Consider the following 21861-nt stretch of genomic DNA (forward strand, 5'->3'; position numbering starts at 1 on the left):
GGCACATAACAACAACACAATCACACATTCCTTTTAAACAGTCCTTTCTCTCATCTATTCCAATACAATGTCCATTATCTATCCACTCTTTTTTTTATTCTCCTCCCAACCTCCTATGTCAGTCCTGCTTTATAAGAGTGGTGTTATGCAGTATTTGTCCTTTTGAGACGGAGACAGTCACCTGTGTTGTGTAGTGTTTTACGAGTTCATTATTTTTCAGTGCTGCATAGTATTCCATTGTGTGGATATGCCATGGTTTTCCTATCCATTTGTTTGTTGATGGGCATTTTATTCGTTTCAGTCTCTTTGCTATCTGTAAATAACGCAGCAGTAAACATAGGTGTGCATACATCTGTATGGATGGCCTATCCTTGCCTCTTAGGAGCACCTGGGCTATACTTCTTCCCAGACAGATTTGTTTATTCTTTTGTCAGTCCATGTATAATCACTCACTCAGTCACTACCACCAAGTCAGAACTGACTCAGCTGACCCTCTGATTGGGATTCTGAAACTGTAGATTACATAGGAATAGATTGCCCAGCTTTCTCCCAAGGAGTCACTGGATAATTAGAGTCACCGGACAAGTACAACCTTTGTTTAGCAGTGCAGCTCTCTGTGGACTACCAGAACTCCCTTAACGCTTATACAAAACTACTGAGTGATTGTCGTGTGCTGTCATTGGGTTGATTCCGACTCTGTAGGCCAAGGGTAGAACAGGAGTGCCAAGGCTATAATCTTTACAAAAGATATCTACTATATTGATGAGTTTGAACTGCTGACCTTTTAGTTAGGAGCCAAGCCCTTAACTATTTTACCACCAGAGCTCCTTACCAAATGGTAATCATCATTGTTGCTGCTAATAATTGTATTAATATGGTTTTGTGAATGACAATGTCAAAACTTCTTCTCTGAGCCTGACACCAACATGTGGCCAGTGAGTAGTCATTTCCAAGGCTGTGCCAGGGCCTGATCCCCTGTCCAGTGAGAATGTAGTTAGATGCACACACACCTTTGCTCCAAGCCTATGTCTTCCCCACTCTCTCTACAGATGGAGCCAGAGCTAGCAGAGCCCCCGTCTGCAGCAGTGGAAGCCACCAATGGCGCTGAGCAAGCCCGGGTTGACAAAACTCCAGAACAGCGAAGCCCACTGAATGCTGAGGAACTGATGGCCATTGAGGATGAAAGTGTTCTGGATAAAATGGTATGGCCGGACCCAGTGGGCTGAGGATTGGCAGGGGGCAGGGACCAGCAGGTCACACCAGGAGAGCTGTGACAAGAGCTCTGTCTGCAGCTGGACCAGACCACAGACTTTGAGGAGCGGAGGCTCATCCGGGCTGCACTGCGCGAGCTCCGACAGAGGAAGAGAGGTAGGTCAGCAGCTGCCCCAGCCCACATCCAGTTGCTCTGTTCACCTCCCCCGGGGTCCATTCCTGGCGAGTCCTGCTCAACAACTGTCTACCTAGTTTCTCCTTTAGAATCTGTTAGTATCCTGCCTGGCTACATTTTTTATGGACCCAGATAGTCCCTGTGCATACTTCTTCCTCCCTAGATCCAGCTGCTCCCTTGCTTAGGAGTTTCTCTTCTTCTGGATCCACTGATACCCGCACACACATCCCAGCCCACAATCAACTTCTCTTCTCCTTCCTAGGCCTCGTTACTCCCTCCTCCAGGTACTCCTTCCTCTATCTACTCCCTCCTCCAGCTACTCCCTCCTCAGCCACTCCCTCCTCCAGGCTCTTTCTCTTTGGATCCAGTGGCTTCTCCAAGTACTCTCAGCTACTTCTTTCCTGAGTCCAGATACCTAAAGACCTAGAAATGGCTACCTGAACCTCTGTCCTCACCTAGCTGTTTCTCCTGTAGACATGACTACTTCCTCTCCAGACCCAGATAGTCTATCCTTCAGAGTCTAGATTTCTTTCTCCAGGTACTCTCTCAGTTTTGAACTCTCTGTGTCCGGTTCTCTGAATCGAGCCACTTCCTCTAGAGCCTAATGATGAGTACCCCACCAGCCTCTTCACGCTGCATTTTCTTCAGGCCCTTTCCCCAGCTTTGCTCCCAGCTCTTTTCACCCTGGCTGTAATTGCTGCTTCTCAGGCAACTTCAATGATTCCCTCCCTCTCTGGCTCCAACTATTTCTTCCTTTAGCCCCACTTCTCTACCTAGGGCGCATTTGATGGCCTAAACAGCTCCTGTTCTCACCCAGCTTCTCCTCTGCGCTCAGCTTCTCCCTCCTAGATCCTCTCTCCTGACTCAGCTACTCCAGTTTTGAATCCAAATGCTGCTCCTCTGAGTTCAGCCATTCCCTTGTTTTCACTTAAGCCCATCAACACTGCCCACCCAGTCCCCTGTCCCTGCCCCAGTTGTGACTGACCCCTCACCCCTGCAGAATCGAGAGGGGCCAGTATCCCTATGTACACAGTGTTTCTTACAAGCTGCCCTTCACCCTATTTGTGTACCCCGTGTGCCTCTGTGTGTGTACGTTTGTGTGTGTGTGTGTGTGTGTGTGTGCGTGTGCGTGTGTCACATGGCATCGGGTGGTTCTTCTGGACATGCATGGGACACCCCTGCCCAGACCAGCGGGACAAGGAACGGGAACGGCGGCTCCAGGAGGCACGGGCCCGGCCTGGGGAGGTTCGTGGTAACAGAGCCACAGAGACCACCACACGGCATAGCCAGAGAGCAGCCGATGGCTCAGCTGTCAGCACAGTCACCAAGACGGAGCGCCTTGTCCACTCCAGTAAGAGCCCAAGTGGGGTACAGAGGCTCAGGGCTTGGGGCTCAGGGCGGGAGTACATCCACCAGGCTAGTCCCTGTGCCTCTCACACCCTCAATCTCCCCTCTCCTCTCCAGATGACGGCACCCGGATGGCTCGCACCACCACCGTGGAGTCGAGTTTCATGAGGCGCTCAGAGAGTAAGGCCACCTGGCGCCACCCAGGGCCTGCCCGCCCGCCCGCCTCCTCCGACCTCTGAAGCTCTCTCTAAGCTCTGAGTCTACCAGCTCTCTTCAGCCATCATCGCTCTCTTCTCTGCCTGTCTGACTCTTCAGCCATCACTTTGTTTTCTCCACCCCCCATACACATAGAGTCGCCCCCACCCTGTCTCCTGATGTCCAGGCTGGGCCCTGACCCAGCTTCCCTCTCCCTCTCTCTGCAGATGGCAGTGGCAGCACCATGGTGCAAACCAAGACCTTCTCCTCTTCCTCCTCTTCCTCTAAGAAGATGGGCAGGTGAGCATAAGCATCTGCTCCCCCAGTCTCAGAGCAGTCTATGTTACAGAGAGTCTCATTGTGCAACCCATTCCACAGAGGGGTAGACTGAAGTACTGGGAGGGGAGTCAGACCAACCCTGGTTACTCTGTAATGTGAGACTTAATTCAACTCTGGGTAGGAGCAATAATAGCAAGTAACCATCTGTCATCTAAGCCTCAGTGTAACCCTCCGTAAAATGGGTGCTGTTGTTTGTTGTTATGTGCCATCGAGTTGCCTGAGACTCACAGCAACCCGACATGTACAGCAGCTCTGAAGCATGCCCTGTCCTGAGCCAGTCCCACTGACTCCAACACACCAACCTCTGTTTCCCTAGTTACTGTATGAATCCATTTCATCCGGGGTCTTCCTCTCCTGCACTGACTCGCAACCTTTCCAAGCATGATGTCCTTCTCCAAGGACATTCCCAGAGTTGCTGCTCTCGGAGATGCCTCGGGGTTAAGGGACTTGGCGCCAGCCAGGACCCCACATGAGGGTTGGCACTTTGGAGCAACTTTCCACTATCCGCCTAAGTCTCAGTCGTCCTTTCCTCTCCAGCATCTTTGACCGCGAGGACGAGGCCAGTCCGCGGCCTGGCAGCCTGGCAGCACTTGAAAAACGCCAGGCCGAGAAGAAAAAAGAGCTGATGAAAGCGCAGAGTCTGCCCAAAACGTCGGCCTCACAGGCGCGCAAGGCCATGATCGAGAAGCTGGAGAAAGAGGGTGCCGCGGGGTGAGGAATGTCCCCTGGGGCGGGGCCGGATGATGGGTCGGGGCCACTGATCACTGGGGTGTGGCTAAGGGCTGTGGGGGGCGGGGCCACCGATCACTGGGGTGTGGCTAAGGGGTGTGGAGGGCGGGGCCACTGATCACTGGGGTGTGGCTAAGGGATGTGGAGGGCGGGGGCACTGATCACTGGGGTGTGGCTAAGGGCTGCGGAGGGCGGGGACACCGATCACTGGGGTGTGGCTAAGGGCTGTGGAGGGCGGGGACACTGATCACTGGGGTGTGGCTAAGGGCTGTGGGGGCGGGGCCACTGATCACTGGGGTGTGGCTAAGGTCAGTGGTGGGCGGGGCCTGACATCCTTGGAACCGCCCCTGCAGCAGCCCTGGAGGACCCCGCGTAGCTGTGCAGCGTTCCACCAGCTTCGGGGTCCCCAACGCCAACAGCATCAAGCAGATGTTACTAGACTGGTGCCGAGCCAAGACGCGTGGTTATGAGGTGAGCACCCCCAGTAGTCGTGCCCCCTCGATGATACCTTCCTCCTTCTCAGTGTACCCTCACTTTTCTCGGGTACTAGGGAGGATGAGAAGTCCTCTTTCTGGAATGAGGAAACAGGCTCGGAAAGGCATTCCCAGAATAAGAGGCTAAGTGATAGTTCCAGCGTTGCCTGGTGGGCACAGCTGAGGGCCAGAGTCCAGCCTTGGGTTTCCCTCCATATGTGCTTTATAGGAGAGCTGGGTTTAAGTTCCTTTGCGTGAGGTGACAAAGAGGTAGCGGACATGGCCATAGCCTGAGTTGAGTAGTGCTGGCCTCTTGGTGGTTCTGTCCTCAAGCAGTAGAGGACCTGGGAGTTGGCAGGAGGCACGTATTTTGGGTATTCACCCATTGAGAAGCTTTGGGCAAGCCACGAGCCTTTCTCAGCCCAGTTGTCCTACATCCGTGTGGCCAAGGGAGCAGAGGGCCCTGACCAGCTCTCTCACCCTCCTCACCCCAGCACGTGGACATCCAGAACTTCTCCTCAAGCTGGAGCGACGGGATGGCCTTCTGTGCCCTCGTGCACAACTTCTTCCCCGAGGCCTTTGACTATGGGCAGCTCAGCCCCCAGAACAGGCGCCAGAACTTCGAGGTGGCCTTCTCATCCGCCGAGTAAGTGTGGGCCCCAGCCCTCTGGTGTCAACTGGGCGTCTGGGCCAGGCCAGCCGCCCCAGAGTCCCCCTGGAGCCAGCCAGCCACACATTCAGACAGCAACCAAGACCCCCCTTCCCCAGCGAGCCCCCATTCTCCTCTGTCCTGCCTGCCCGCTGCTGAGGGTGCCAGATGCCCGCCGGAACCAAGGAGCCTCAGGCCTGCCTCCCAGCCCGGGCCAAGGCCTACCAGGTGGCCCTGTCCAATCCCTCCCCCTTTCCTCTGCCCCCTCTCCCTCTCTCTCTTTCTGTCCTACTCTCCTCCAACTGTCACCAGAGCTTCCTGCTCCCACGGGGTCCCGGCTGGAGATTCCAAAAGGAGGCTCCTGGCCCCGGGCACCGTGCCCGCCCAGCCTATATAGGTGTTACTTATATAGGACATCCGCAAGCCCTCCACTTTGGAATCTGTGCCCCATCTGCTCACCTCACCCCCTGCACCCTCCTCCATCCGTCTGTCTTTTCATTCTGTTTCTACCCCCCCAACCCCAATATCTTCCTCTTTCTCTTCCCTCCACCTCCTCTCACGCCTCCCTCACCCCCCTCCCAGGGGCACTGCCCTCCTCATCCACCCCGGCGCCCTTGTCAACGTCCCACCCCATCCTCCATTCCTGCTTTGCCCCAAGAGTGCTCTGCACCTGTGACTGGTCTGGCCCCCACCCCTGTCTGCATCGCTCACCGTTAGTGATGGGTAGTGAGGGGCACAACCACGGCGGGGAGGGGGCATGCGGGGACTGGCCAACTGCAGCACTGAGAATGTAACTGAATCCTTATCTCTGTGTATATGTGTGTGTGTGTGTGTATGTCTCGTATCCTCCTCCCCTTTCTCTTCTCTTCCTCCTCCCTGTCCTCCCTCCGGGGCCCTGTCCCTGCCCCTCCCCGGCCCCTCCCCTCCCCAGGACCCATGCAGACTGCCCGCAGCTCCTGGACACAGAGGACATGGTGCGGCTTCGAGAGCCTGACTGGAAGTGCGTGTACACGTACATCCAGGAGTTCTACCGCTGCCTGGTCCAGAAGGGGCTGGTAAAAACCAAAAAGTCCTAACCCCTGTTTGGGGCTCCACGGTGAGAAACGTTGCCTCGCTCCGCCTCCCCCTCCCTTGCCCAGTTTACTCCAGAATCTGCTCAAGGGGTTTCAGAGAGAGAGGGGCCCCAGAGGTGGGAGAGGGGAGCTGGGGAGCCTTGTCCTCTGGTAGCTCAGTGGCAGGTAAGGTACTGACCTTGGAGTCAGGGATGAGTTTTGGGTTGCAGAAGCCCAGGAGGTGCCTGCCTCGGCCTGTGGATCAGGTCGGATGTCTGAGAATGAGCTCTGGTGGTCTAATTTTTTTTTCCTTTTTAAATTTATTTGTGTGTGTGTGTGTGCACCGTCAAATCGGATCTGACTGGTACAGGAGGATATTGCCCCTCCTTCTCCAGCAAAGCAACTGGTGGATTCCAGCCATGTACATTTGGGATTGCAGTGCAACTGCTTGCCACTAGAGCTCCCTTGGTCTAATTTATAAGAAGTCTCATCGCTAATCCAAAGGCCGTGCCTCTTTGGTAGTTCAAATCCACCAGTGGCTCCAAAGGAGAAAGTACATATTCTCCTTCCGCGCAATCTATGGTCTCAGAAACCCAGGGGAGAGTCGGCAATGAGTCGATTTTGATTCAGTAGCAATGAGAGAGCGGAGATGAAGGGTGAGAGTTCACCTCACATAATTTGGGCATGTTATCCAGACGAGCCAGTATGTAGGAAATACATCATGCTTGGAACAATAAAGGGTCAGCAAAGGAGAGGAAGACCCTCCACGAGCTAGACTGACACAGTGTCTGTGACAGTGGGTGTAAGCACAGCAGAGATTGACTGTGAGGATGGCACAGGCGCAGGCGGGGTTTTGATCTGTTCTACATAGGATTGCTGTGAATTGGAGCTGACTTGATGACACCTAACAGCAACGTAGGATCTGAATAGCTTTAGGCTAAAGGGTCGGAAGAGCACCTGAGAACATGCCCAGGAACAAAAGAATCATTTATGGGTGAGAGAAGAGAATGGGCCACCGACAAGCATCTGGACTTCCTCAGGAGGATGACAAGGAGCAGAAGTGGTTTCCAAACAGAAAGGTTGTCATCAGCCTGGCCTTCTAGAACATTCCTAGGATGAAACCTGAAGACGGGATGGCAGAGAGGATCGATGGAATGACTAGAGCAACTTAAAAGGCGTCATCCTCCCAGAGGAGTTCAGAAGCAGGACTGGTTGACCAAAGATTTCTGGCTGAGGGTTCTTGGGTCCCCAAATCAAGCTGTTTGGAGTATCCCTCTGGTTCCCCTGACTCTGGGACCACAGTAGCGAATTGGATCCTGAGATAACTGCTCCATTTCAGATAAGTTCAGAGAGGGGTGAGGGTGGGGAGCTCAGGTATCTCGCAGATTTTAGGGAAGAGAGTTGAGTCACAAAAGTGGCTCTGTTCCTCACCTCTATTATTGCATTTAAAAAAAAAAGCAACTGTGAGTCAGGGAGAAAGGGGTGCACTCATATGGCCCTCGGGACCTGGAGCCATTGGGAGGTTAGCCCACATGTGCACACACTTACTCAGCGAAGGAGTGCAGGTGAGGGGAGGATGGGTTGGTGCTGTGTCCAGGTCTTATATGGGCTTGGGAGCTGCTGCCCAGTGGGATGGTTGGGGGGGGGGGGGGGGCTGCCAGGCCCTGATCCAGTTGGAAAGTGTGACTCAGCTGTGCTTTTGCTAGCTGGGGCAGCCTGATCCCTGAGCCATGAGAGCCCCAGTGTAAACAATGGCTTTATAAGGTCTCCAGGGAAGGCACCAGGGTGGGGGAGAGGAGCCGGATTCCCCATGGGAGATAGCCACAGCTGCTGGGAGCTTGGGAGAGAAGCTGCAACTTAGCCATGGTCCAGCTGGTAAGCCAGCCCAGTCTGGCGTAACCACCAAGGGCACCCAGCACATCCACAGCAGAGCCAAGAACCCCTCACTCAGTCCTGACAGCTTCCAGGGAACTCTACTGCTCTGAAGATGAGGGAATTGAGTCACTAATCAGGACCTAGCATTCACAGGTGTCAGAGAAAGAAAGTCTGCATTAGAGCGGAGATTCTGAGATCTCCTGCCACCTGAACTTACTCTCAGGAGGAGCCCAGATGAACTGAGAGTGAGCCCTAGCCTAAGGAACAGGCTCAACCAGGAAAGAATAGATGAGAGGTGGTCCTGGACTCAGAGCTGCTATCATTCAACACTGACTAGGCGCTTACTATGTGCCAGGCACAGCAGGTGCTTGCAGGGGTGAGGCAGAAGGCAGATGAGGTCTTACATTCAGAGAGGAGGGGTGGCTGAAGCCTGGGAGCCTCAGAGCTGTGGGGCTCTCAGTTGCTTAGCAGCCACAACCCACTCCTTCTAGACTACACAGTATCTTGCAGTAGGTAAGACCAGGTTTCATCGGGCTCAACTCTGCCTCTCCACTCTGTGACTGTTTCTCCATCTGCAAGGTGCGGCTATCATTTTAGAGACTGAATTGATTGAGACCCTCAACTGCCTCCCCTGGTGGTTGTTTTTTTTTTTGTTTGGTTGGTTTTTGTTTGTTGGTGGTTTGTTTTTTTTTTTCTGCCCCTGGTGATGGTGCATGATCGGGCAGGGTTTCATTCCGTTGTGCATAGGATGGTTGTAAGTTAAGAGGTGACTCAATGCCACCTAACAACTCACACACACATGCAAACGTAGAGAAACCCCAAGGGTGGGAATAGAGGTTTCCAGCCTTCTCCACACGGTGAGAATCTTCAGGATCCCAAGGTCCTGATCCGGGAGAAAGTTGCCAATGGCAAGCCTCTCCTGGGTACAATGGTTTTAAACGCGAGGCTTGTGCAGGCTGGAGTGTGTAGGGGGACAGCTGGAGAGAGATGGGGAGGGGGAGCCTGAACCTCCCCTTGAGGCTTGGGGGATCCAAGACCTTCATGGATGAGTCACATGTCTTTTCTCTCCGTAATTCCTGCTTCCACCAGCCTGGCGTCACCACCTCCAGGGGTGCTTCCAGGCTTGGATGCGTGGGGTCTGTGGCATTTTGGGAAGGCTTTATTCCATCGATGGAGGACCAGAAGCCAACAAGAGTGAAAGGAGCTCAGGGAAGAGCTCTACCAGGAGACCTGGCGGGCTCTAACCACGCCCTCCTCGTCCCCTCTCCCTGCAGGATGCTGGTGGACTGCGTGCCCCTGGTGGAGGTGGAGGACATGATGATCATGGGCAAAAAACCCGACCCCAAGTGCGTCTTCACCTACGTGCAGTCGCTGTACAACCACCTGCGGCGCCACGAGCTGCGCCTGCGCGGCAAGAATGTCTAAGCCTCCTGCGGGGCCGCCCCTCGACGCCCGCACCCTCCGGGCACAGCTCCCGCCCTGCGCCTGCCCACTGCTGCCCCCATCTGTCGCAACACTCCTCCCCGCCAAACTCACGCAGCGTTTTGATAAATTATTGGTTTACAACAACACTGAGTCCTTCTACTTCTCTTATGGGGGTGGGAGGAAGCGTTGAAAAGTGGGACGTCTCGACAAAAGTGTGTCAAAGTACCCTCTCCAGTTGCCCCTGCCCTCCCCGTGTTCGGTATCCCTGGAGTATGGGAAGGTCCTTGTCCCTCCAGCCCACAGAGACGGAGTCCAGCTGTAATGTAGACGGAAGAGGCTTTAGTGGAAGTGAAGAAACAGAGACCCCTCCTCGATCCCCTCTACTCCCACCGGCCCAGGGACGGGGTGTCAGCCCTCAGCGAGGAAGATGCTCCCGGGACACTGAGCGCTTCATTCTGTCCCTGGGCTCGGGCAGGCTAGCTCGGCTTTCGCCGCGCCTGGGGACCTAGAGGTCGGCGTGGTCCGGGTCTGCAGCGCCCTCCGCTGGTCTGGCGGGCGCCTGCATGTATTCGGGGGGCACGGGCGCGTCGGGCGCCGCCTTGCGGTAGAAGCCGAGCTCCTGCACCAGCGCGTTGATCTCTTCACGGGTCATTTCGCTCAGAGGGATGCGCTACGGAGGGGCGGAGTCATATGAGGTGGGTCAGGAGGGACAGGGCGAGCGGCGGTGGGGCCGGGATGGGCGGGGTCGGGACCATAAGGGGTGGAGTTATGCTAGGAGGGGCGTGGTCAGGAGCGTGTCGGGGAGCCTCACCTCCAGTTCCTTGTAGCGTTGGTCCAGCAGCACGAGTTCTGGGTCGGCTCCCGGGAGGTGTTTCATCACCAGGTTGTGACTGGAGGTGGGGTTAAGGTGATGGTGGACAGTGGCAGATGAGAGCCCCTGGGGCTTACACGTAAGCATTGCAGCCACTTTTACTGAGCGCCTACTGTGCAACTGCGTAAAGCAAGGATCTCCGTTTACAGAGGAGGAAATTTAGTAAAGGTCCCTCTGCATTCCAGTGACTATGGCAGACATCACTAATCAATCTTCCTACCCAATGAAAGAAAGAGAATTGATGCTTTTGAGCTGTAGTGCTGGAGAAGAGTGTTGAATAAACTATGGACTGCTAGGAGAACAAACAGGCTCGACCTAGAGAGTGTGAAACCAGGCTGCTCTTTGGAGGCAAGGATTCTGAGGCTTCGTCTGATATACTTTGGGCATGTTGCAAGGAGGGCAAGTTGCAGTCCTTGGAGAGGGACATCATGCTTGGAAGGGTGGAGGGACAGCCAAGAGAGGAAGACCTTTGATGAAATGGATTGATTCAATGACGGAGGTAATGAAAGTATGTGTGTCAGAGACAATAAGGTTGGCACAGGATAAAGCAGGTTGCAGGGTCACTATGAGTCACTTCTCAACTGCACATAATAATAATAATAACAACAACAACAACCCAATTTAGAAGCCACCTGGGATTCCCCTGGGCAGTCATTACCAATCGATTCTGCTTGTCAGATGTCACCATCTGCAGTCCACACCTCTGATATTAAGCAGGACGATATTTTCCCAGACTCCCTCCCCATTATCCCTACCCTTGGGCAAAAGAGGAAGGATACTATAAAGGGATATCCTGGGTGACGAAGGCCTTCACCTGGGGAGGAAAGGGATCATTAGAGTATAAGGGCCTCCAAATCCCTTTCCCCTCTACAGATGGGAGTTGGGAAACTGAAGCCCATTGCGATCACACAGCCACACCAAAAATGAGCTCTTGGCTTGCAACCCAAAAGTCCACTTGATAAGAAGCTGGGATGGCGGGGGAACTAGAATAAACTCATAGCTGATCCTCTGGCAGGTTTTCACAAGTTGTAAATTGTACAAGAGGAGATTGACCCTTTTTCTCCCAAACAGTAACTGGTGAATTTGAACTTTGGTTTGGCAGTGCAATTCCTTACCCACTAGGCCACCAAAGCCTATCTTCCTTCAAACTCACCTCCTTCAGGCGGTTCAGCTGTCATCCCCCACAGGTCTGGAAGCGGACAAAATGGAATTGATCAGGTATCTCCCACTTCTACTCCAATCATCCCCCCACCTACCCCCAGGTCACTTCACCTTCATTCCACTTTGGGAATAACCATCCTCAGGCTGTGAAGAAGTGGCGACCTCTTGGGGATTCATGGGGTTACGTTCATCAAATGGAAAAGGAGAGGAGGCCCAGGCCTGAGACCTGGCAGCCTCTCGCTCTGCCTCCCATTCCCTGCCGACTACTGACTCACCCAGTCTTCTCACCCAGAAGAAATAATCACCCAGTGCCCCTCGAGCAGTAGAGATCTGAGTCTGGCCTTTGGCCCAGGGTGGAGGCAGACCAGAAGGGAGAGCTCAGAACCGCCCTGGGAGCCTCCATCTGGTCCCCATCCGGCCTACTCAGGACTGGCCCTTCTGCCCCCCGCCCCGCGGTCAGCCCAAATGACCATCTGGTTCCTCCTCCGACGTGGAGGATGGGAAAGGCCCTTCTCGTAGAGAGCCACCTCCCAATAGAGAACGAGACTCGGACCCACACACCCGGCCCCTCCTTCACCTCCTTTTTCGACAGACATAAAACTATGGCCTAGAGAAGGGCTTGTGAGGGTTCTAGTCATACAGACTCGGGCTGGGGGAAGACGGAAGTGGCCGCGGATTAAGTGCTAGCTCTGAGCTTCCCAGGCCCCTTTGGGCCTCTGCATGGAGCAGGGTGGAGCCCAGAGAATTGTCTTCCCTGCTGACCAGAAAAGGAAAGACCCTCAAGAGCCCCAAATCGTGGGACCAAAGTGGGGAAGGAATTTCAGGGAAAAGTGGAATTGGGAGTGTGGGAAGTTGGGCTTCAGAGGGCAGGTTTGGGGGAATCACTACAAGTAGTAGGGAGACTGGCTGTTCAGCTGGACAGGCGGCTGGAAAGGGGTCCCATGGGCCAGGCTGCAAGGTGGAGTGGATGCTAGGGCGTCTCAGGGCTAGGAAGGTTCAGGTGGTGGGAAGACACGGCGGGCTGAGTGTTCGTGGGGTCCCTGGGGAAGGGAGACTGGCTGTCTAACTGGACAGCCTGCTGGAAAGGGGATCCGGGGGCCAGGCTGCAAGACGGAGTGGGTACTTGGGCTTCTCTGGGCTAGGAAGATCCAGGTGGTGGGGGGGACTGGGTGATCGGAATGGTCGTGGGGTCGCGGGGGAAGGGTGGGAATTGGTTCCAGGACTAAGAGGCCGCAGGGCTGGGGAGCGATGGGCTCGGAGCGCTCACCTCTACCCGGGCCCGAGCCAGGCCGCGCAGACGGTTCCAGTCGGGCTGGAATGTGCTGGTGGCGGAGGCTGAAAGCGCCGCGAGAAGCAGCAACAGCAGAGGCGGCAGCAGAGGCTGCAGGCGACGCATGGGGCCGGAGACCGGATCCCGGCCGGGTTCGATCCGCAGGATGGAGGAGAACCGCGCGGTCGGTGGATCTGTCGCTGCGCCACGTCTGGCCCTTGCTTGGCTGGCCCTGCCCCCGTTGAGGCCACGCCCCGTGCCACGCCCCCAACTCCCTCCGCCCTTAGACCACCCAGGGACCCAGGCTGGAGCCCGGCGGGGTCCCGCTCTGGTCCGGGCCTGCAGCCTGCACTTCGCTTGTCTTGAGCGTGTTCACACTCCCTCTGCCGACAGAAAGTGGGGACGCTGCTGCAGGACGCGACAGGACAACGCCACCTCGTGCCTGCAGGGGGCGCAGGCGGGCCGCGCACGGTCGTGGACCCAGTCCCAGCCTGATGCTCTGCTTGCAGCTGAAGCAATTGAGGCCAGAGGCATCCCTTTTTTGTGCTTTTTCGTTCCCTGACATTTCCACTGAGGTTTTCATTCCCGCGAGCATGCATTGTGGTATTAGGACTATTATCTAGCCAGTGGGATTTGTTGTTCAGAGATCTGAACCCTGTCTTTGTTCTGTGCCATCCTCACCATCTCTGACATGCTTGAGCCCCTTGCTGCAGTCACCATGTCAATCCACCTCATTGACAGTTGTTGACAGTTGGCCTTTCTTTTACCGACTCTCCAGTTTTTTGAGCATGATGTCCCTTTCCAAGGAATAACCTCTCCTAGCAATATGCCCAAAGCATGTGGGATGAAGTTTTATGATTCTTGCCTCTAAGGAGCACTCTGTACTTTTTACAAAATATATCTGTTTGGGTTTTTATTTGGCAGTCCATGGATTATTCTGCAAAATGTGTCTTTCTCCAAAACCACACAACTCAGGCATCGATTCTTGTTCTGTCATCCTTATTCATTGTTGAGCTCTTTAGAGGCATAGCAAGCGATTGAAAAGACCATGGACTGAATCAGGTGCACCTTAGTGTTCAAACTGACATCATTGCTCCTCAGTAATTTGGAGAGGTCCCTGACAGTGCACCTGCCTTATGCAATGCACTTCCTGATCTCCTGTCTTCCGGTACCAATGGTGTTGATTGTGGATCCAAGGAAACTGAATTGTTGACAAGTAGGATTTAGGAGAATGAAAATATTAATCCCCTGAAAGACCCTTGAAACAGTACCTGAAAGCCTTAGTTCACATTTCTGTCCTTAATTCTGTGACTTTGGGTTCCATTTGGTGTGTCAAGAAATAGTGTGAAACCAAACCCACTGTCAGGAGTAAATTCCAACCCGACAGGACATAGCTGTTGGGCCACATAAGATTTTCAAGGCTAAAAAGATTGCCATCGAGTCAGAAATTATTCATAGCTGACCCTCTAGCAGGTTTTTTTGAGAGTCTGGGTATCACATGAGAGGAACTTCCTCATTGTTGTCTCATGGTGGTGAACAACTCAACATAAGGACTACACCATCAGAGCTCCTTGCCAGGTGTGGTGATGATTTGTTCCTGTTTCAGCTGGAATCCACTCGCAACTGACCATTCAGTGAGTTTTCAGGGGCTATAAACTGCATGGGAGGAGATTGCTTGTCTCCACAGAAGAACAATGGGAAATCTCCCTGGCCATCTATTTACTACTTAAAAACCCACTGAAGCTCCTTTCTCTGGCGCCGTTGCTTCTTAGAGGATCTCAAGGTGACGGGCTCGAACCAGTTCAAGCTGAACCAGCCACTGGAGGACGACATCTCCTCGGTGAAGTTCAGCCCCAACACCTCCCAGTTCCTGCTGGTATCCTCTACAATGTGCTGGCCAACTCCATGCAGCTCCAGTACCAGCACACCGGCGCCGTCTTGGACTGTACCTTCTACGATCCAACTCAGGCCTGGAGTGGGAGCTTTGATGACCAGCTGAAAGTGTATGATTTGAATACTGATCAAAACAATCTCGTTGGAACACATGATGCCGTTATCGAATGTGTTGACTACTGTCCGGAAGTCAGTGTGATGATTCCCGGAAGTTGGGATCAGATGGTTACATTGTGGGATCCCAGAACTCCTTGTAATGCTGGCACCTTCTTTCAGCCTGGAAAGGTGTATACACTTCCAATGTCTGGAGACAGGCTGATTGTGGGGACAGCTGGCCGCCACGCGCTGGTGTGGGACCTTCAGAACGTGGGCTACATGGAGCAGCACCGGGAGGCCCGGCTCAAGTGCCAGACTCACTGCATATGTGTCTTCCGCAACAAGCAGGGTTATGTTCTAAGCTCCATTGAAGGCTGAATGGCTGTTGAGTACTTGGACCCGAGCCCTGAGGTGCAGAAGAAGTATGCCTTCAAGTGTCACCAACTGAAAGAGAATATTGAGCAGATTTACCCAGTCAACGCCATTTCCTTCTACAAAATCCTTAATACATTTGCCACACGTGGTTCTGATGGATTTGTAAATATTTGGGATCCATTTAACAAAAAGTGGCTGTGCCAGTTCCATCGCGTCCCTTGCCTTTAGTGACGATGGCACGACATTGGCATCGTCACACATGTATGGATGACACAGAGCATCCCGAAGATGGGATCTTCATTCGCCAAATGACAGACGCAGAACCAAAACCCAAGTCACCGTGTACTTGACAAGATTTGATTTACTTAAGTACCATGTTGATGACGATAAAACAATTCGTACTCTCCAGTGTTGGACTTATTACTGTTAACAAAGAAACCAGACTGAAATACAATAATATTAAAAAGAACATGAAAATAATAGAAGATTTATTGAATTTCCCACCCATCCCCACTTTGAGTACATGATGGTTTGCAGCATTAAAGGTATTTGGACAAGCAAAGTTGGGGCAGGATGACTAACTATGCTTCTGAGAATCAGTTTGGCCTTGATGATTTTTGTTTCCATTGTATAAATCACTGTTTCTAAATAAATAATGGGAATAGAAAAAATAAAAACCTCACTAGAAAGAAAAAACTCACTGGAGGGTCAGCTATGAGTTGATTCCAATTGGACAATACACCAACAATAGCGTTCCTCCCTTCTTCTATTCTTTCCTGGCTTCTGAATTCTGTCTTTGGAAAAATGCTACCCTTTGATCTCATGTGGTTGATTTTCTAAGAAGTACTTATTTAGCCTCCTTGTGTTTACTGTTCCTCTTATAAATCAATCTATACCTTGGCTGACTGTTGTCAAGTTCCGTTCCAGGCTTGAAGAGTTTCTAAGGGCCACAGTCTAGGGGGCTTCTCCACCAATCTCTAGCACATAAGTAAGCCTGTGTTTTGTTTGTTTAAAAGTTTGTCCTGCATTCCCCCCCCCCCCCATTCTATCAAGGCTCTTCTATTGAATCCCTTTAGTAGTAGCCAGGCACCATCAAGTTCCTCTGGTCTCAGTCACAGAAACAGGATTACACAGTTGATTAGTCCTTTGGGCTAATTGCTACTGGGTTTCTATGATTGTCTTCTCATTTCTTTGCTCCTTAGGAGGAGAAACCAATAATTGTTCTTTTGGTGGAATAACTGTATTCAGGTACTGTTGCAAGGGATTTTGAATGGCTTAACCTTTTCATTCTCCTAAACCCTGTTTGTCAACAATTCCAGCTTCTTTGGATCCACAATCAACACCAGAAATCAGGAGATCAGGAGGTGCATTGCACAGGGCAAGTGCACTGTCAGGGATTTCTCCAAATTACTAAGGAGCAATGATGTCAGTTTGAACACTAAGGTGCACCTAATTCAGTCCATGGTCAGAGCAATAACCACTCTTTTGGTAGTTTATGGTAAAATCATGCCTTCACTGATTCCCGTTGAGTCAGAACTGAGTCACAGTGGACTCTCCTTTGCATTTTCTACCTTAAAAAATCTCATGGAAGGAAATTGCCCATCTTTCTCCCTTGAAGCCACTGGTGGATTCAAACCACCAGAAAGGCATGGTCTTTAGGATAACAGCACAGCCCTCTATGGATAGTGCGACCAACTTGGATGTAAAGATGAAACTAATCCAAGCTGAATTCACAATCATATACAAGCAGCTCTTAGGTCATAGACAAGGTCCATTCTTAAATCTTTTTAGCCTAGTGTGTATGTAAGTAAGACCAACCAGCTATGCTTATCAAATGTTCATCTTATAAATATATGAAGGGTTCCTTTCTGAGCATAAAAACCCTTAAACACTCCCAGATATACTACAAATCCTTTTACAGAATAATAATGTTTTGACGTGTATCACACAGTTGTGCCCATTTGTGAACATGAACCATTGTATATACCTTAAAATACATGGATAATCCCCAGGGTTACAAATATATAATTTACTTACAGTCAGTAGGTGCCAACCAATACAGCATCCAAGAACAATTTCTTTTCTATTATGATTTGAGTCAAAGTTTGTACAAGGCATATTGGCTTTTCAATCACCCATTCATGCACGTTTTGTTTTGTAACACTGGTTACAATACTCACAGTGTAGTCACCTTGTGGGGTTTCCCCCCCCTTCCTTCCTGTAATTCTCAGTTCCATGAATGCTTCTAAACTACCCCTTCCTGGCTTCAGGGCTTTATCAGCAATGCAGCTGTTTTAAGCTTCTTCTTGTTGTTGTTGTGTACTGTAGAGTCAGAACTGACCCATAGCTGACCCTCTGGTGGGTTTTTCAGAGGCAGTTAATGGCAAAGGAGGAGATTGCCCATCCTTCTCCCGCAGATCTGCTGGTTGCCTCGAACTGTGTGCCTTCAGGGTTGCGGCGCAGCTTCTTGCCACTAGGCCACCAGAGTTAATTTTAAGCCTAGGTTATTAGTTATTCTAAGTGGGCTGTCTGATAACAATCTCTGGATGGTTAAACAAACTAAATCTGTCAGTTCCTACCTTCAATTCTAATTCACACCCTTGAAGATGTAATGTCTTGTAAAACTGCTGAGACAGGAGAAAGGGAAGTGACATTCTCTGGGCACCAGGCTTTGCAGACACCATGTGAACAAAGACCAGCACTCAGAGAGGGCAGCTAGTCAGTCACTCAAACTCAGGCCAGCTTCTCAGGCTGCTCACATCCGTTCCACATTGCTGCTCCTCTCGCGTGTAAAAGGTCTGCATGTGACAGGATTGGGTGGCATGGAGACACGGCACTCAGTGCAGCCAGCTTTTGTACCACCTGAAGTCACCTCAGCACAGCAGCAGGTCCAACGGCCTGTGCCTGGGCGATCTTGTCCAGCACTCAATGGCAGAATCCACACCCTATAATTACCAGCTTGAGGTATATATACAAAGGTTCATAATAACCAATGAGTACTTCTTTGCAATGGGCACATCAAAGCATAATAATAATAACAACAATAATAACAATGCTTTGGTGTGCCCATTGCAAAAAAGTACCCATTGGTTATTATGAACCTTCTTGTATACCTCAAGCCAGTAGGGTGCAGGTAGCTGTAGGGTGTGGGTTCTGCCATAGACAGCTGGATAAGATCTCTCAGATACAGGCCTATGGACCTGCTGCTGTGCCGTGGGTGGAGGGACAGCACAAGAGAGGAAGACCCTGGATGAGATGGATTGATTCAGTGACTGGGGTATTGGGGGTAGGTGTGTCAGAGACAATAAAGGTGGCACATTATAGAGCAAGGTTTAGAGTTGTTGTACATAGGGTTGCTATGAGTCGCAAGTGACTCGACGGCACATAACAACAACAACAAGAACAACAATTATATTATTACAGAGTGCTCTGGTGGCCTAGTGGGTAAGCTGTGGTGTTGGAGAAGAGAACTGAGTACCCCATGGACGGCCAAGAGAACAAACAGATTATGTCTTTGAGACAGTGCAGCTGGATTGATCTTTGGAGACAAGAACGATGACATACTTTGAATGATCACATACTTTCTGCATGTTGCTAGAAGGGACTATTCCTTGGAGAAGGACATGATGCTGGGAAGGGTGGAGAGTCAGAGAAGGAGAGGAAGACCCTCAACCAGGTGGATTGACACGATGACTGCTGCAATGGGCTCTTGTGTGTCAGGAAGTGTGAGGATGGTGCAGGACAGAACAGGGTTCAGATCTTTTGTTCATAGGGATGCTCACTATGAGCTGTACTCAACTCGACAGCACCTAACAACAACAACAACAGTCACTGTCTATTGTGTTTCAGAGATTTAGCAGCCCTGCAGGGAACCCCTTGCTTGCAATCTGACACTTTCTTGACTTACTTGATTGTAAAGACATAAAAATAATAAGCTTAGCTGTTATTTAATATCCGTTTTCTGATCCGAGCCCTGACTGGTTCGATTGCCTTCTGTGCAAATGAAAGTTGGATGCTGAAAAAAGAAAGCCAGAAGAACTGATGCATTCAAACTGTGGTGCTGGCAAAGATTGCTGCATATACTGTCGCCTGCCAAGAGAACAAAGCAATCAGTCTTAGGAGAAACACAACCAGAATATTCTTTACAAGTGGGGATGGCGAGACTTTGACTCACTCGCCTGGGACACGTCATCAGGAAAGATCAATCGCTAGGAAAGGACACCATGTTTCAGAAAGCAGAGAGTCAATGCAAACAAAATCCTCCTCCTAGAAGGATTGACACAACAATGGCCTCAAACATACCAGTGAGTGTGAAAGATGGCACAGGGCCAGGGGAGGCTTTATTCTGCTATACTACATAAGGCCACCACGTGTCAGAGCTGATTCAATGGCAACTAACGACAGCAACTCTGAAAATACAGAAGAAGCTGAAAATAGAATGGATCCTGTCTAGACTATTGAAATGTGTCACGTTCCTCTACTGCTCAGAGGGTTTTCAGAGGCCTGTTATTTAAGAAGTGGATGGCCAATCCTGCTTAGCCCGGGACCTCTACTAAAACCTGTGCACCATGGGTGACCCTTGAGCATTTGACACACCAGTGATGTAGCTTTCAATATCACAGCACAGCAAAGGAGAGGAAGACCCTCAACCAGGCGGACTGACATGGTGACTGTCGCAACAGGCTCTAGTGTGTCAGGAAGTGTGAGGATGGCCCAGGATAGGACGGGGTTCAGAGATGTTGTTCATAGGGTGGCTAGGAGTCGTGCTCGACTCAATGGCTCCTAACAACAGTAACAACAACAGATTACTGAGCAGTTGTTGTTGTGTGTATGGTCGAGTGAGAACTGACTCATAGTTGACCTTCCAGCATGTTTTCAGAAAACGTAAATTGCACAGAAGGAGAGTGTCCATCCTTTCTCTGCGGAGCAGCTGGTGAAATCGAACCTCATGCTTTTGAAGATGCAGAGCGTTTTCATATCACTAGGCCACCTGAGCTCCCATTCCGTGGGAGGCATTTTTATCACTCCTGTGAATGTTTGACTTCATCCACACCTTCTGAAGGGCAATCCAGCCCAGTAAATTAAAACCCTGAAACATTTTGGTGGACTCAAGAATTCCACTTCTTAGAATCTATAACAAAATAATTATCAGAGAGATGTCCAATTGTGAGATGGAGGTGGTTTCTTGAAACTGTTTGCCAGCGTATTGCCTTTGAGTCAGAATCACTTCACAGCAGACTCTTCAGTGGGTTCTCTGAGGCTGTAAATTGCACAAAAGAGATTACCCTTTTCTCTCCCCCGGAGCAGCTGGTTTAGTATGGTGGGAAACTCTATGCTAATCACGATGGGAAAGCTGGAGACACACTCTGAGCATGTCACAGCAGGGGGTGATTTAACCATTTCTTGATGCAATTATTTTCTGGTTTTGTGCTGTGAACATTGGCAGAGCCAGCATTCAAATATTGTTTGTTGTTGTTGTTATGTGCCAATGAGTCACCTGAGACTCATAGTCACCCAACAACGTACATTAGTTCTGAACTCTGCCCTATCCTGAGCCAATCTCATCATCTCCGACAGATCTAATTTCATTTCTCCAGTCACTGAGTCAATCCATCTCATCCTGGCCTTCCTTCCTATGTTGTCCCTCCACCCTTCCAAATATGATGTCCTTCTCCAAGGACTGGTCCCTCCTGGTCACATGCTCAAAGTATGTGACATGGAGCTTCAAAATCCTTGCCTCCAGGGAGCAGCCTGGTTTCACCCTCTCCAGGACAGACCTGCTTGTTCTTGGCATATTCAACACTCTTCTCTAGCACCATAACTCAAAGCCATCAATCCTTCTCCTGCCATCCTTGTTACTGTCTAGCTCTTGGATACATAGCAAATAATCTTCTCATTTTTTTCTTAGGGAGTTCTGCAGGCTTGTTGTTGCTGATTGCCTTTGAGTCGAGCATGACTCATAGCGATCCTATGAACAAAAGGCCTGAAGCCTTTCTATAACTATTGACGTTTATTGAGCTTCTGGAGGCATGTTGTTTAGGAAGTGGATGCCACTCCTGCTTCCAATCTGCTGGCTGAGTGGTAAGGAATTGTGTTGCCAACACAAAGGTATGCGGCTTGAATCCACCAGCTGCTATGTGGGAGAAAGATGGGCAGTCTCCTCCCAGGTGATACACTGCCTCTGAAAACCTGCTGGGGGGGTCATCTATGGGTCGGTTCTGATGCTACAATATACATCAACAACAACCCTTTTTCCTTAGGGAGCCCTAGAGGCCTAAAGGGTAAAGAGTTGCTTTGCTAACCGAAAGGCAGGGAGTTTGAATCCACCAGCTCTTCCTCAGAAGAAAAGACGGGCAATTTCCTCCCATGCAATTTACATGCAGCCTCTGAAAACCTGCTGGAGTGTCCGCTGTGAGCCAGTTCAGACTCAACAACAACAATGATTTTTGAGGTTTTGTGCTGAACTAGATTATATAACATGACTTTTTCTAGCCAATATCATCAGGATAACTCTCACTACGCAGCTGGATAGGAGTATGACACTCTTAGATATTTGTGGCCCACCAGGGAAACTGTATAGGGGAGCCCAGGTATCTTGCTTCGTGGTAAGAAATTGTGCTCCCAACCCAAAGGTGGTAGTGGTTGTTGTTGTTATGTGTCATCAAGTTGCTTGTGACTCATAGCAACCCTACGTACAACAGCCCTAAACCCTGCTCTATCCTGT

The 21861-nt window shown here is 51.1% G+C and overlaps 2 protein-coding genes and 1 pseudogene across 2 annotated transcripts in view; 2 read left to right on the forward strand and 1 right to left on the reverse strand.

Annotated features, from left to right (window-relative positions):
• The window catches only part of SMTN (smoothelin), a 23693-nt gene extending 14222 nt beyond the window's left edge, over positions 1-9471 (forward strand). Inside the window, 10 exon segments of the mRNA XM_006894798.1 lie at positions 1050-1202; positions 1293-1368; positions 2574-2738; positions 2852-2914; positions 3157-3229; positions 3806-3979; positions 4351-4468; positions 4965-5116; positions 6051-6119; positions 9321-9471. Coding sequence (XP_006894860.1) covers positions 1050-1202; positions 1293-1368; positions 2574-2738; positions 2852-2914; positions 3157-3229; positions 3806-3979; positions 4351-4468; positions 4965-5116; positions 6051-6119; positions 9321-9471 — 1194 coding nt within the window.
• A 505-nt stretch (positions 9472-9976) lies between these two features.
• LOC102864229 (selenoprotein M-like) lies at positions 9977-12899 on the reverse strand. The gene is given in 5 exon segments (XM_006894884.1): positions 9977-10141; positions 10283-10361; positions 11122-11156; positions 11496-11531; positions 12771-12899. Coding segments are annotated over 5 exon segments (444 nt in total).
• On the forward strand, positions 12898-15487 carry LOC102864634 (annotated as a pseudogene).
• The last annotated feature ends 6374 nt before the right edge of the window (positions 15488-21861 follow it).

The sequence above is a fragment of the Elephantulus edwardii genome, unplaced genomic scaffold (assembly GCF_000299155.1).
Source record: "Elephantulus edwardii isolate Elephantulus edwardi_28Jun2011 unplaced genomic scaffold, EleEdw1.0 scaffold00151, whole genome shotgun sequence".
Lineage (NCBI taxonomy): Eukaryota > Metazoa > Chordata > Mammalia > Macroscelidea > Macroscelididae > Elephantulus > Elephantulus edwardii.